General features: G+C 43.2%; 1 protein-coding gene across 2 annotated transcripts in view; it reads right to left on the reverse strand.

The window, feature by feature from the left end:
• LANCL3 (LanC like family member 3) overlaps positions 1 to 16,005 on the reverse strand; it is a 30,389-nt gene extending 14,384 nt beyond the window's left edge. The window contains exon 1 of one of the 2 annotated variants that reach the window (XM_077342932.1): positions 14,999 to 15,978. In XM_077342932.1, coding sequence (XP_077199047.1) covers positions 14,999 to 15,946 — 948 coding nt within the window. In that variant the 5' untranslated portion in view covers positions 15,947 to 15,978. Of the gene's footprint in view, positions 1 to 14,998 lie in introns of both variants that reach the window. The other variant, XM_077342933.1, reaches the window with a different exon arrangement.
• Between the last annotated feature and the right edge of the window lie 989 nt (positions 16,006 to 16,994).

Raw genomic sequence — 16,994 nt, forward strand, 5'->3', positions numbered from 1 at the left:
GGGGCTGGGAATTGGAGGGACCAATCGGCAGGGGCTGCGCGCCTGCCGATTGATCCCTCCGATTGTCCGTCCGGAGGAAGGGTCCAATCCGGACCCTTCCTCATCACGGACACATCCCGCCCTAGAACCCCTTAGCCTTTTATTTAGTCCGTGGCGCCCGTGGCGCCACGGGTGGTTTAAAGATGATGATGCATATAGAACAGCACAGGGAGCTTTCGCTGCCACTGCAGTGTGGGTGAATGACCTAAGACGATCATACATTTTGTGATTGGCCCCACTTCCTGTGGCATTAAATACAGAAGAAAACTACTTCACTGAGTTCCAAATAGGCAGGAAAGTATGTGTATCACCCAATGCTAGCTAAAATATAGGCAACTGCATTTTTCACCAATTGACCCTTCAAGGTTGTTTTCTAAAGTAATTCCATTATAGTAATCCATCTTGGAAGATATGTTGCTATGTCTCATACTCAGCTGACTGCAATAGTAAGATATCCATCTCCATTATAAATTTATTGTAATGATTACAAGATACGATTTTACTTCTTTATTACACCATTAATATCCTGCCTTTTCTCTTTGTTTAAATCAGCTTACAATAGAAGTTTCAAACATGTTCAGATAAAACCAAAAGAAAAATAGCAAACATCAAATCACTCCCCCCCTTTTAAAAGATACCTCCCCCTAAAAGACCGTGGCAAACAAACAGGCCTTGCAGCACCTCCTGAAGATGTCCAAGGAGGAGGCTCTCCTCATTTCTTCCAGGAGCCCATTCCACAGAGCCAGAGCCATGATATCATCATCATCATTATTAATTTGATTTATTACCCGCCACTCCCAGATGGCTCATGGCGGGTTACGTATGTCTGAATAAAAAGCCCATAAAGGTAAAGGTAAAGGTATCCCCTGTGCAAGCACTGAGTCATGTCTGACCCTTGGGGTGATGCCCTCTAGCGTTTTCATGGCAGACTCAATACGGGGTGGTTTGCCAGTGCCTTCCCCAGTCATGACCGTTTACCCCCCAGCAAGCTGGGTACTCATTTTACCGACCTCGGAAGGATGGAAGGCTGAGTCAACCTCGAGCCGGCTGCTGGGATTGAACTCCCAGCCTCATGGGCAAAGCTTTCAGATGGCCGCCTTACCACTCTGCGCCACAAGAGGCTCATAAAAAGCCCATAAAACCTCATTAAAACCCCAGACATAAAAATCACAATTCATTAGTCAAAAACCAAAAAGGAAGAAGACACGGCAGAAAACAAAACCCTAAGTAATCTCAGTCCCCCAGCAAACATCTCATAGAGGAGTGGGAGGGAAGAGGGTGCAGATGGCATTCATAGCCGCCGCTCCTACCACTCTCCTGATGAAAAAGGCCTGGGCTCTGATCAATTCCAGACAAGCAACCCTAACTGGTGGGAGAGGCAACAGACAGATGTGAAGGGTGCTGAACTCTCTAGAACAGGGGTAGTCAAACTGCGGCCCTCCAGATGTCCATGGACTACAATTCCCAGGAGCCCCTGCCAGCGAATGCTGACTACCCCTGCTCTAGAAGTTTATATAAATGTTAACTACTATTAAACAGTCTGTTTAGGACTCAGCTATTGACTAAACCATCCTGTTCATAACTGTTTCATCACTCAGAACAGTGTTAGAGAATGTGTGACGTGTATGAACATAGGAAGAGGTCTGCTAATGAAACTATAAAAAATAGAGCATTTAAATTAAATACAGCATTTTAGCTGATCTTTTCCACATAGCATCAGCATTCCTCAATTTCCATTGGCCCTTAATAAGCAAGGACAACAGAAGAGGACTACACATTGGCAAAAGGCCATTTTAATTTTGCCTGCTGATTTGCAATTTGTTCTGTATAAATACACCAATGAATGAAGGCATCACCTCAGGCTATAGAACAATGCTGATAGGTAAAAGAGGAAGATCAGATGAAAGTTATGAAGTCTCCTAAATCAGGTTAATTTTTATTTACTCCACTACCCATTAAATATAGCTAATTATTTTGAACTAACAGTTTCCATGCAAGATCAATGCACACCAACTTGAGTGTTTCCATAGGAAACACAAAACTGCATCATTGTTGTGACAGCAACAGTGAGTGGTGTCAGAGCAGGAAGAGAGGATGCCCATGCACCTCATCCGCATTATGCTCACTAATAACACAATGACAATCATGTTAACATCTTGCATGGCCCAGGAATCCCTCCCATTCACCTGACCTCAGGTCAGCTATGAATTGGGGGGAGGGATCCTGTTAAAGGGCTATAGAGAAAGAAATGCAGATCTTACTCTGCCTACCTCCCCAGATTAGCTGCAGGCAAACATCTGTATGGTCACACTGCCCCCAACAATCCCTCACTTCCTATTTTGATCCAGCCCAAAGGAAGCCCACTGTTCATGTTTGGAAAGAGCATGACATTGTGTGGATGTTAGGTTTAAAAGTAAGGTTCTGCTGCTCTCAATTCAGAGAAATATTCCTATGCAGAAGCAGCCCGTAGCCATACTCTCTCTCTCTCTCTCTGTCTCTCCAGAAGGATGTCAAAAGAACCTCCTATGGCATAAAGGCACAGCTGTCATTGCCTGGAACTAAGCCCATGGATCCAAGTAGAGCACAAGTCACACTGCGCGTTCAGGCATCACATATATGGCTTGATACAGCTAAGTTCCAGTGGGGAGGGGGGGATGTCACAGCCAAAATAAGTGAATAAAAATACTAAAAGCAAAGAACATACTCCTATTATCAAAAATGCGGAGATGACAAGTAGGAAGCAAACTGTTCCTCATTGACTATTTAGCATTTGAGCCTTGGATGCAAGCAAGGAGAAAGTGATGAGAGTCTGGTCTTCCTTTGCCTCCTTTTCAGCTGTCACTGCATATAAAGCAAGTATTCCTTTGGAAGGAAGAAGACGGCCTTGTCAGAAAACGAGAGTCAGAATGCTATATAAATATTCCTAGTAGATTAAAAATTGTTTCTAGAGAGAAGACAGCCCCCCAGCACCACTAAAATACTTAGTATATAAGATATACTGTTCCTAAATGCACTTTTACTTCATGTTAGTAGTGTATTCCAATTTAAGAAATAATTTAATGTGATGTTTTCATTCCACAGAAGTGCAGGTATAAAATGCTAAGCACTAAAGTTGTTTTGCTAGTAGCAGGCTAAACATACAATACAGTAGAAATACATATTTCTGTTATCTGCCAACTATATAATTTCTGTAATATTCAAATAGTACTTGTTTCTGAAAACATATCATAAACTTATGTTGGCACCTCCAAGATGACCAAGTTCAGTTATGGGTACAAGAGAGAACTAAGAGACCATTTCCCCAATGAGGGGTAAAATGCAAGTGGCTTCCTGCTTGCAAACATGAGATGTTAAACCTCATGTTTGCAGCCCTCTTCAAGGGACACCCCTCCCACTTCTGCCCTCTGCCCTGTCACAGCTTTTTGCCTCCTGACAAGGCTGCAAGGGAAAGCAGAATGAACTTCCGTCTCCACTCATTGGCTCGTCAATCACAGCAATCCACCAATCACAGCACAGCAGTTCTCTGATGGACTGAAACTTTCTTCCCCCTCCCAGCCCTGGAATTATTGTATATATATATATATATATATATATATCTTTTAAAAGGCACTTTTGCGTTGCTATGCAATAATGCCACAACACAGCTGCATATTTAATAAAAATCAACAATGCCACATTGCTATGGAGAAATGTCAAAACAATACAACATTCCCCCCCTTTTGGGATTCTTGTTCTTTTGGACTTTATTTCTGTTCCCCTGCCACTATCCAGTTTTGGCAACTTCTCTTATTGTGAGTTAAAAATGCCCCAAACTTGGCCCAGCTCTTTGACAGCCTCGGGATGCAGGCAATGTCACAGGAAGGGGGCTCGAAAAGTTGCCAACATTCAAAGAATGTCCAGGGGCAGATTCCTCATGCAGAAATGGTTAGAGATTTAGCATGTGTAGATATACATTCCTTCAGATACATTGAAACGGATTTCCTCAGATGTTACATATAGGTGGGGGGGTTAGTTACCAGGAAGGGCTAATTAGAGTCAAGATGCATAAGTAACTAAGCAGTAAATATAGCTAAGATTGGAATAACACATTTGGTAAGGTATGTGAATAGTTGACTCCCGTAGTTCTCGCTTATTCCCCGTGTGGAATTGGTCAGATTTTATCATTCAGATTGAAGGTGAGGAATTAAGTTAATTAATGCTCTTACAAATAAAATCCTGCTATACAGACAAAACTAGAAGTTTTAGGAATCTAAAGCTAGCCTTCTCCCTAACATTATCATCTTCTATGTGTAGGACGATTATTATGATAGAATAATATTTGTATTGAATAGAAACTATCTCAGTAACTGAGCTGGACAATGTTTGATCACTTAAAACAATATTATCTTACTTAGGCAATTAGGCAATTAGGGCTGCCAACCTCCAGGGGGGTGGAGTTCTATCAGAATTACAACTAATATACAGACTACAGATATAATTTCTCCTGGAGTCTAGGAGAAAAGGAATCTCGAGTTTATATCCTGGTGTTATTACTGAGTAACTGGTATAGGGAAACCTGAAATATGTCATCCAGAAAAGGTAAATGACCTATTTTAAAGGTTGTACAAGTTTATCAAAAAGAAACTTGTACAACTTTCACATATGCAAATGTTGCTAAAAACCTACCTGCTGGTTTACAAGAGGCAAGTCATCAAGTGAAAATATATCAGAACAACCACTTGTGCAATGTGGATGTGAAATGTAATTACATTTGAATGCCTCAAATCATTTTTGGAGTAAACAACAAAATCTCTTAAGGGTACCATTGGACTAAATTTTGTTGTGCTACTTCAGACCAACACAGCTATCCACTTGAATCTATCTTTTTAGTTTCTTAGGCTGAGTGGTTTCTACTCCCTTTAAAATATCTACCTGTCATCTAGATTTTTTCCCCTAGAATCCAAGACATTGACAGCTTTCAGCCCTGGCAAATACTGTCCCAAAGTACAGAACTGCAAAGTGCAAGTTGTTTGGGATATGCCAACTCCCAGTATAATTCAATGAGTATGTGACATTTCTGTTTATTTACTTACTTTAATTTGCAATGTGGCAAGAATGGCTCTATCATGGTTCTTCATACATTGTGCTAGTAGCAGTTTTAGAAGGAAAATGCCACAAGAAAAAAAATTATCAGGAATGATGACTCCGGCTTTTTTGTAGAAAGGTTTTTGACAAAGTTGTATCAATATGCAGTAATCTGTGCAAATGTCAAATTTTGCTTCTAGAATTCCAAGGTAAATTGCAATAATTATAATTCTGTGGAATGGGAAATGGCTTTCTAGTTGAGGGATAAAATACATAATTTTTTTCATTGCTGGTTGCAGCCCTTTCCTGTGTACTGAATCCTTGCCTACCCAGGCTATCAAAATTATGCTGGGGAAAGGTGCAAAAAATCATTAATATGTCCTTCTAACAAGGGGTGCTTCCATCACAGCTGAAAGAAGCTGTGATTTGACTTCCTCCTAAGAAGTCATCTTGGATAAGATGAGTATGGCCAATTACCAACCTGTGTCCATCTCCCATTCTGGCACAAGTTGAAGCAGAGCGACCATAGGCGTTTCTGGATTAATCATCTGCCCTTGACCCATTGCAATCTGGCATCACAAAGGGATTTGGGACTGAACAAGATTTATTAACCTTAGTGAATGTTCTCAGGCTTCAGTTGCGTAAGAGTAATCCATTGCTGCCGATCCTAGTAAATCTATCAAAAGCATTTGGTAGGCTGACTGTAATATTCTATAGGATTAATGACTATCAGTGTTTGGGATTAAAAAGACAGTCTTCCATTGGCTTTGTTAATTTCCTGTTGGCAGGAAGCAAAGTATTTCCATGGGACAAGCAGAATTATCTAACTGGGACCAGATATTCAGCATGCCCCAGGGCTCCATCTTATTCCCAATGCTCTTTAAACTCTATGTGAAACCGTCAGGAGCTTTGGCGTGGGTTGTCATCAATATGTGCATAACATTCATCTTTACATACCATTACCTCTACCTTCAGAGGGAGCTGTGAAAGTCCCAGGCCAGTGTCTTGAGGCAATGGTCTAGTGGTTGAAGGTAAACAAAACGAAACTTAATACAGACAAGACAGGAATGAGCCTGGTTGGAAAGGCAGACAGTTTGGGTGGTGCTGATTTATAGTCTTAGATATGGTTACATTTTCTTTGGTTGATCAAGTTAAAAGCTTGGGGGTGCTGTTCATTCCAGGTATGTTGATGGATAAACAGGTTGATGCTGTTGCTAGGAGTGCCTTCATTCAATTACATCTTGCTTGTAAACCGACCCCTTTAGACTCGGCTGATCTATCTATGGTAATCCACATTACCATAACCTCCAGACTGAACTCTTGTAATACACTCTACGCGCAGGGTGCCTTTGAAAATGTATCAAAAACTTCAACTGGTAAAAAATGAGTGAGTGAGATTCCAGTCTGGGCTTAGCTCCTCAGAACATGTTCCAGGGCTACTTATTAAATTCCAGGTCTACCTGCTTCCAGGCATAAACAAAAACTCTACATGGCCTAGGACCTCACATTAATGGTCTTCCATGTTCCAGGTATGTTTTTCAGGCACTCTTCTCCTTGTGGTGCCATCTCTTAGGATGTGGAAACAGCTAGATTGAAAAACTAGAACTTATCTGAAGATTTCTTCTGTTCAGAGGGCCAAAGTCATCTAAGCTGGTTAGATCATGCCTCTGCTTGCTCAGGTAGGAGTATGAAAATTTTGTGCACTCCTTATTGAAGAGAACGTAGGCAAAACCTCCAGTCATGTCCAAGCCCTGCTGCATGTGTTATTTGTGTTTATTTTCCTTGGGGTTTTTTGAGGGGGGTGTAGATGACTTTGCCCCACTGAAGAGAAGAAACCTTCAAGTTCCAATGTTTCATTCTCGTTCAGTGGGGAGATGTCATCCAAGTTGGTTAGTTTTAACTATGCTGTACTTCTGGATGGAATCCTTCCCATGGCCTACCGCTCCATCACCTGCTGCAGGAACCTTCTGCCAAAGGCTGATTCTCCTGAAGTTGCTTGGTCAATTCTATAGAGTTTGATGAAGGTTGAAAAGGATGTCCATGAGGCAGCTCTGCAATTCTCCCCAACCGTAGCTCTTGTAGAGAATGCTGCTATGGCTGCTGCTCCTCTTGTTCAGCGTGTGGTGATGCTGTTGGATGGCACCAGGCCCTGTGCTTCGTATGCCTCCAATATGCATTATTTAACCCAGAAGGCAGTGGTGGATTTTGAAAGCCTTTCTCCCATATTTTGGCTGCTGGGTGCAATTAACAAGGCATCTGATAGTCTGGATGCAGCTTTTTTGTCCAGATATAATGTGCAGAGCCCTGTATCCACTTAGCACGTGCCAAGCTTTTTCTTTTGGGTGCTTTGGTTTGGGGCAGAAGGATGATAGAATGACTGGTTTATATGGAATGCTCATTAACCTCAGGTATGAAGCAGAGATCTGTTCTGAACCCCTCTGGAAGATATATAATTCCTTTCTGGAAACTTGTGCTGCCATTTCGAACACCCTCCTGGTGATTGTATTTGCTATCAGGACAGTCATCTTCCATGAAAGTTGCAGATCAGTTGAATGAATTTTAGTGGTTGAAGGGCAGTTTCGTGTCTGCCCATGAGACCATTAGGAGGCTCCAGTTGGGGAACCTATGATTTACAGGAGGGGCCAGATGTCTTGCTCCCAGGAGGAAGCATTCTGTGTGTTTATTCACAGATAGGTTCTTGAGCTGAAGGCTGAGGATGGAGTGAAGGGCAGTGACCAGACTCTTTATTGTTTGGCTTGAAACCTTGCTTCCAGGATCTCTTTAGGAGGGATGTAGTGGATCAATTTCTTGTTGGTGCCCCACTTCTTGAATGCCAGCCACATGTGTTTGCATATACGTCTTGTAGTTCGTCTTCTTGATTGGAGCATAATGTCCACTATTTCCTTTGAGAAGCCTGAGCTTCTAAGTTTGCCCTTTCAGTTTCTAGGCTGCCAGCTGCAGCCAAGTTGTGTCTGGGTGGAAGATGAGACTCTGTGGTAGGTGGTCTAGTCTGGTTGGTGGGGTCCATGAAAGCATGCTTGATACCTGCACTACATCTCAGAACCATGGGCAGAACGCCTCCTCACTGAAGCCTGAGCATTCAAAAACTAGATGAGCCAGAGTACTTATCTTTCCTGTATAACAAAAACAACTCCATTCTGAAAAAGGGATTCCCAGATAACAGCCTTTCATTTCTGGGGTCATAATAGCATTTAATCTGATGGCCAAAAATATCTCGGGGGTATAGTCATAGATTCTAAGTATGCTGGTAGTATAAAAGGGGATTCAAGTCCATTATGTGTGCAGGAGTGAAGAAGTAAACTCAATTTATTCAGCAAGCTTCTGTAATATTTGAGAGCACCCATACATCTGTTGTTGAAGAGCTCCAGGCCTCAGGCAGAGTACTTTTTGGCAGGCAAATTCTTTGTAATTTCCACACATAAGTAAAAATAGCATTATGCCAGCTGAATGGCCTAGCACTAAATAATATTGCACCTCCCAGCCCCTCCTCACCTGTTTGCTGTCTCGCTCTTCTCTGCTGCCATTTCTCATTTCACCCCCTCCACAACTGCTGCTGGAAATGGTGGAAGAGAGCAACATGCTTCAAACATGACTCTCTTCCACCTGTTAATCAATCCAGGCAGCCAATCCTCTTTCTCCATGTTTTAAAAGGCCTGCAATTTTTTTTTTAATTCAATATTTCTCCATTGCTATGCCTCTGAATCTAATCATAGATGCTCAGTGCTTTTTGAATGCCACCCCTTATGGGATCATGAGCTAGCAACTGCAATGCTTGCAAATAACTATAATAATAATAATAATAATAATAATAATAATAATAATAATAATAATAATAATAATAATAATAATAATAATAATAATAATAATAATAAAGTCCCAGCATTTGGGCTTCCCAACAACGTGGGGGGAGGGAATAATAGGACTGTGTTGTGGCTAGCAGTTGCTACAAAAATCACACAATATGGGCTGGTTGAAGTAAATGGCTGGGGAACCCCCCCCCTCATCTTGTCTCAGGAGAAAGCAAAGCAAAGCAAAACAAGGAAGAAACTGGCTAACAAACCCAATGGCGGCTAGTGAAGTCTCTCCCCCCCTCCCCAAGCCTGGGGACGGTTGTGAAAGACAGAGAGTGAGTGGGAGAAGGGGGGGGGAGACAGGCTCGAGCTGAAGGAGGATTGATCTTGAAGTGCTGTTTTGTTTCAGATCTTGTGATTAGCAGCTCGGTCTCTGCCAAACTGGACAGCAATAGGTGGAGTGGCTGGATAGCTTCCCACTGTCTTTAAATATGCATAGTAAAAATCGACCTACTTTATAGGGAGGTTCATAAGCAAAAGGCAATCCCTTACTGAGAAATGCAATGCTCTGCTGGTTCTTCTGTGTGGGTGACATTGTTCCACCTGTTGAATACTGTTTTCTTCTAAACCCAGGAGAAAAAAGAGGAGACATGCTGTTCCTGTGGCGGTTTGATCACCAACTATTTTATTGTGGGACTGAAAAGTGGCAATGGAAGGATGATGTGCAGGAGTCCACTGTGAAGCTTGGTCGCCACTTCCTTAGTCAGCTCCTTCTCTTGCTTACCTGTGTCCTTACCACCCCCATTCTAGCAATGGTATTGGGATTACTGGTGGATATTTGTTTCGGGAATCCTGAGGTAAGGTATCTGTAAGGTGTCCTGAAAAGGTATGTAAGTTATCTGACGTTCCTGTAGCCTTGTTGGTTGCTTGTGCAACTCTCTTTTTGTGCATGATGTCTTTTCACATGTGTGCCCATTGATGTCCTCTAAATCCATTAGGCATTAAGAACTGAGTGACACAGCCATAGACATGGATGGATTCATATGTACATTCCATGACTAGGGTTTGGTGTACTGTCATTGTCTGCATACTTTAATCTTCAGAACAATCATGAAAAATTGTCATTTCTTGTCTCCATATTACAGACATAAGTAAGGGAACAAAATACAAGTTATGAGCCACATATGTTGACCCGATTCTCAGACAAATATTCACACAGGAACTAACCTTTAAAAGCCTCACAGTCATTCTGCACAACTTCCAACATTGAAAGGGGAGGAAGGGGTTTCAGGTTTCCCCTCTGCAACATTTTCATCAGTGGAAATTGCTGGGGGGAGGGGTATGAACACATGGAGCCTAATGAAGAGGCAAAAATGCCCACTCAACAACCTCTCCAACCTTGCTATTCATTACAACAGATCTGCATGCAGAACCAAGCATACAGTTTCTCATAATGTTTTAATTTTGCTGACAGGCAGAAATTCAACCCTCCTAAGCAATACATATGCTAGAGATATACTGTATTATAAATCTCATATTGTCAGATATGTGCTGATGTAGTACTGGTGTCAGTAAAATTTGAAGAACACAACTAAGAAGATTAAGTATTAGAGTTCATAAAGTGTTGAGAGTGCAAATACATTAAGAAACATTTTCAAGTATTTGGTACAGATTATAAAAGTACTTCCCAACTCAATTCCAAATATACATGATTAACTGGTAATGCCAGCTGTTGCTAGGTTAAGTCCCCTGAACCTTACAAATTGCCCCTATCACAGTGCTGTGGTGATGCAACTTTTGTCCTCTAGACAACCTTAAAGGTGCAATAATCTGCTCTCAGAATCTGGAAAATTGTGTCCCTCCAGGATTCTTCTTCTTCACGGATTCAACTCACAAAAAGTTAAGTGACAAGAGAGCGGGGCATGGATGCTAAGGGGACAGTAGGCCAGAAAGCCAAGCCAACTTAGAAAAGAAGAAATGAATTTCACATACAGCAGGGGTAGTCAACCTGTTCATGGGCTACAGGTTGACTACCCCTGAATACAGGACTGAAATAACCACTCTTTTGTGGTGACTATTACATGACCAGCTTCAATAAAAAGATAAACACCTATGCACTGACTTGCCACTGATGGCTATAGTCATCTTATATAGAGCTCAAGAGAAGAATTTAATTTGGTTTAATTTTCTGGAAGGACCAATAGAGTGAATACAGAAATAAAATCACAAACAACAAGAAGTTGCAGGTTAACACAGAATAATGCTTGGTCAAGGGCTTTGGCTTCTATTACTGACCAAAGGCTACTGCATTTGAAATTGTAAGCTATTTAAAACTTTTATTTTTGCTAATTTCATCTAATTTCAGATCAGTAGTCACTAACATGGCCTGTTTCTTAGTATGCAAGTAGATAATCATCCTCATCATCTTCATCATGATTTAAACTCAGTGTATCTTAGGAGATATGTCTGAGACCCTCCTTTTCCCCTTCTGACATGGTTCATCTCTACATTTCTCCTTTTTGTAGGCTGATCAGAAAGCATATGGCATTCTCTTTGGAGGCACCATCATTATGTAATTCTTTGCCCTGAGAGGCTCAATTACATTCATTGCTTTGTAGCTTTCAAATCCATCATGGGAGACATTTGTAGTTGCTGTGCTTTCCATGGCTGCCATTTTGTGGTGATGCCCACTTAATGTTCTCAAAATTGTAAAAGTATCCACAGGAAGGCTCAAAAAGTTCACAGACTCCCTAATCTACATGCTATCATATGTCTTAGAAGCAACCGAAAGTATATGCTGTTTTGAGCTTTCTCTCTCTTTCAATAGCAGAGATAACTGCTTATTACTTAACACCACCTAATGAACTCATATTGGGAGGGAAAGTATGGTATAGCCGGATCTCATCAGGTCTCATAAACAAAGTAGGGTGGGTACTTGGAAGGGAGACCACCAAGAAAAACCCTTTAGAGCAGTGGTTCTCAACCTTCCTAATGCCACGACCCTTTAATACAGTTTCTCATGTTATGGTGACCCCAACCATAAAATTATGCAAGTGTTCATTCACAGAATTCATTCCCGCCCTGCCGACAAGGGAGCCCCCGCCAGCCGCGTTCTGCGCGGCTGCCAGGGGCTCCCTGCGGGGAAAGGCTAACGCCCATTGTATTTAGACATACAATGGGCTTTGCCTCTAGTTATCTATATGCCAATCTGCTCTATCCACAGCTTTTGCCAAATGCATTATTCCAATCTTAGCTGTATTTATTGCTCAGTTACTTATGCATCTTGACTCTAAGTAGCCCTTCCTAGCAACTGAACTTTCTCTCTCTCTCTCCGTACATGTAACATTTGAGGAAATTTGTGCCTCAAACTTTTCCTGCTACTTCAGACTAACATGGCTACCCATCTGTATGTATTAAGAAAAGAGGGATGTGCTATTTATGAACAATTTAATGTTGTTATTCTACTTTTTAATGTAATTAATGTATTCCTTAATAAAAATCATATTTGGAAAAAAGGGGGGAGAAAAGAGTGATTCATAAGCTTTAGCAATGCAACGACCACTGCTGATTAAACTTTTTAACCCTCAAGTTATCCACTTTTCACAGGTGTCTGCTATGCATCTGAACCATGTGTTGATGCATCTGTCTTTTCAGGTCCTAGAAACCACATCAGCTACATTTTATAAAAGCTTGTATTTTCCTAATGTGGCCTCAAAGCTAGGACTCAGAATGCAGTTGTTCTATAGTATCACAATTCAAAAGGCTCTGACCAAAGTTCTAACCAACCCCATCCTTTACCTGGAAGGGGGCTGGCTCAGGAGACAGAAAGGTACTTCTTTATTGGTTACATAGAAGCCAGCTAAATAGATTTGAGACAAGCCCTGGAGAAATATCAGAGCAACTAACTAACAAAAGGACCAGCACCAAATAGAATCTGAACTTCTAACGTGAAACTGAAAACACCACCGGCTATTATTGTCTATGGACATAGAGTGATATATCTCTCTCTAACTCAATGGTGAAACTCTTTGCATTGGAAAATACGGTGAAAATAAATTCAACTTTGTACTAAAAGTAACTGTGATGACAGCACTAGGACTATGTTCCGGGTCCCACTCAACTAATTAGAATTTCGAGCTTGAGATTGGGTTCCAAGTGATTAATCAGTTCCTTTTTGGCTAGAGTTGTGCAATGATCTGGAAGCTAGGCAGCTGGAGATGGTGGCAGCACTATGACCTCCTGCCCATTGAAGGAACAGAAAGCCAATCTCATTCTGTTTGAGGGGGAGAATCCTTGCTTATATTCTTAGCAAACTGAGAGCAGCTGCATTTTCACATTAATCAGATAGGCACAAAAAGGTTTACCCTCTGACCTTACAAAGGACTTAAAGACCTCTTTGAATATGCTCAGGGACCTCAGAATGCTAGTCAGAGAAACACTGTGCTATAACAGAAAGTTAAAGGAAAGGAAGCAAAGTATAATATATTCTGAATGCTGATTATTCCAGTGGAGATACACTGTGTATTGCTTCTAGAATTATGATTGTGAACTTCTTGCAGAATTCGCATGGCATTCTTTCTTCAAACCTCTAAGTAGCACTGAACTAAGCCAACATCTCAGCACATAAGCATCCAGAGTTCATTTTGTTCAGATGAACACTGAATATAGGCCTGATGTCTGTTCATTCTCTTTCTATTAATTTTTTAAGAAGAACATTCTATTTAGCCAATAGCTTAAATAGGGAAGGTTTTTAAAGATGCTTCTGTAGAATTTTGTCCAAGTTAACTCCCCAGCTCTAGATTTGTGGATATTTATAAAATCAATTTACTTTTCAATAGTAAGCAATGTGCTGCCTAACAAAGCAGAACCATGGTTGTATTCCTTTGCATGCTGACTGGAAAGTAAATATCACTGAAATGAATGGGAATTATTTACAATCAAATGTGTTTGGGGCTGAGGCATGTCAAAACCTTAACAAATCTGTATGGATCTGATCTTGTAAACTTGAAGTGCCAAATCGGAGAGGGTCATACCATATCCATGGGGAGTTGGAAGGTGGACAGAATTGCTAGGTACCCTAGAGTTTACAAATTATCTCTCTCTTAATAAGGCTATGTCCCTTTTCATCATTAAAAAAGAGAACTTAGAATCTCCTTTCCATGACTGGTCAGTTATACTTAAATATGAAAATGTACCATTCAAATATCAAATTCCACCTAAAATTGACACTTGGGACTGAGAAAAGTAAAAGCGGTGAATCACCATAACTGGTTTTAGTCCTGTGTCCCTCACTCCATAGGAAAAGCTGTATTTATTTAATTTATAATCCACCTTTCTCATGGGAACACGAGGAGGAATACACAAAGTAAATCAATACAATTAATAAATTATGTGGTAGAATTGTAGAAATCTGGAGCCAACCACAAAAATGATGCCGGTCTATTCAGAAGAAGCAGAGAAAAAGAGATGCAGCTGGGCAACCCTTAAGGTAAGGATGGTCAGTTCAGCTCCCCTTCCTTCCCCCCCCCCCACACACACACATGCACACATACTTGAGACCCCACTGTCCCCTTAAGGAGGAAACCAATAATAGGGGAGGGCAGGTGGGAAGAATTCCTATCCACAGCAGCAAAATAGCTAAAGGGAGCAATTCTAAAAAGATTAATCCAGAAATAGTCCCATGTTAGCAAAGCCCCATTCATGTACCATCTGAAGCTGATAAAACTCCCCTTCTCTCTTTGCTTGCCATTGTAATTTTAAAAATAGGCAATGAAGAATACAACTGTTTAGATGTTTTAAATTTTAATTATTAAAATATATTTATATGTATACATTTTATTTTTGTAGTGTGATGTACCCCACCCTGAGTCTGAAGGAAAAAAAGTGGGTATGATAAATGTAATAACTAATGATAATAAAAATTATTCAATGGGGCTTATTCCTTGGAAGTGTCTTTAAGATTACAGCCTAAACTAAACACACGAAATTACCCCAGCCTGCAACACAATCCTAGGAAGGAAAGAAGGAAGACAGACAGACAGACAGACAGACGGGGGGGGGGGGGGATTCCGAGGCGGCTCTACCTCCATGCCCAGCTTCTGCTTCAGCACCAGGGCGGCGCACAGGTAACCGGCGCGGCCCACGAAGAGCTCGTCGGAGCCACACTCGAGGAAGGTGAGCGGGGCGCAAAGCTCGCACAGGTCGCGGAACTTGCCCAGCAGCCGAGCGCCGTCCGGCAGCCCGAGTGCCTCGTAGACCAGCGTCGCCACCGCGTAGACGCCGGCGCCCCCGAGCAGGAAGGCAGCGCGGGTGTCGGCGTCGGCTTCGCCCCAGTCCTCCTCGTAGCGCACGCAGGCGTCGATGAGCTGCTTGGCCGCCCGCAGGTAAGAGTCCCTTGCCGGGGCGAAGACTGGGCAGCGGGCGACGTGGTACAGCATGTAGGCCACGCCGGCCACGCCGCTGTACAGCCCGCCTTGGCAGCCGCCCTGGCCGCCGGCCGCCTGGCCGCCGCTCAGCGGAGTCACCTCTTTGAGGATGCGGTCGACGGTGGCCGTCACCAGAGGCATCACCGTCTCCTTGCACTGCGCGCCCTGCAGGCTGCCCTTGTAGTCGGCGAAGCGGTTGGCGAAGCAGCGCTTGCTGGCCATGGCTGGCGCGGCGGGGACTCTGGCTGGCCCAAGAGCGGAGCCCTGTGCGGGAGCTCTGCAGGCAGCCTGCTGCAGCCTGGACAGGAGCCCGGCGGGGACGGCTAGGTCAGGCCGCTCTTGCCCCAGCCCCGGCCGAGACTGTGGCCTCTCCTCACAGAAGCATCGCGCATTCTCCCGCTCGCTCGCTCGCTCGCTCGGGCTGCTTCCCTTCGCCGGGCTGGGTTGGAATAGCAGCAGGAGACAATCGCCGGCCTCCGCCGCCTCCCCCCTCTCCTCGGTGCCGGGAAGAGAAGGCAGCCGCTCTCGCTCCCCTTCTCCTCTCGACAGCAGCAGCAGCGATGCCAAGCGGGCGGCAAGAGTGGTCTGTCTTCCTGGCCCTCCCATCCCTCCACCTCCCAACTTCCCATGTCTACCAGCGAAAATCTCTCTGTGGCAAGGAGGGAGCAACTTTAGGCTCACCACATAGCTGCCCCCATCCGAAGTGCGCCTGCAGGTTTCCCCCAAAGCAGCAGGACACATCACTTTTTGCAGCCAGCCAGCTGGGTGACCTTGGGCCAGTCACTGTTCTCTCAGGAGTCTCACCCTACCTTCCTGGCCAGGGTGTCTGTTTTGGGGAGAGGAAGGGTAGGTTATAAGCTCCTTTGAGACTACTTTGAGCAATAAAAAAGCCAGGTACAAAAAATCAGCTCTTCTTCTCCTCTTCTTATGCAGTCAACCAGGCAAAGCAAGGTGGGAGTGGAAACTTCCCCCTGATGTAGCAGTACAAGTTTAGAAAGAAGGGATTTAATGGCTGTTTTTCTTTTCTTAATTTTTTTGAGAATTTTTAAAATCAGGCACTGGTCATCATAATTAATAAGCTATTTATTCATTCATTCAGATTTTTAGCCCACCACTCTCCGTGGACTTGTGGCAGGGTACAGTATAACCCCTCCCCCATAAAACATGATAAAACCCTATCCCATAACAAAACAACAAAACATAGATAAAAGAGGATAAAACAAGATTGGCTGTATAATCCCTCCCCATCCCTGCAGGCATCCACCCTCCAGGGTGGGGTATGTTAGATGTTATTGCGCAGCCTGAGGAGGGTCCCCCATTGTTCCTGGCTCTGACCTCAAACAAAGACCCGGCAAAAGAGCTCCATTTTGCAGGTCCTGCAGAACTCTGATAGTTCAATTAGGGCCCTCAGCTCTCCTGGGAGCTCATTCAGCCAAGTCACAGCCAGAACTGAAAAGGCCTTGACCTGGGTTGAGGCCAGGTGTGCATCTTTGGGGCCAGGGACCACCAGTTGATTAGCATCCACAAAGTGAAGTGCCATTCAGGGGACATAAGCAGACAAGTGGTCCCTCAGATAGGCAGGGCCAAAGCCATGAATGGCCTTAAAGGTCAACACCAAAACCTTGAACCTGATCTTGGCCAGCACAGGCAACCA

Source organism: Paroedura picta, chromosome 6, assembly GCF_049243985.1.
Source record: "Paroedura picta isolate Pp20150507F chromosome 6, Ppicta_v3.0, whole genome shotgun sequence".
NCBI lineage: Eukaryota > Metazoa > Chordata > Lepidosauria > Squamata > Gekkonidae > Paroedura > Paroedura picta.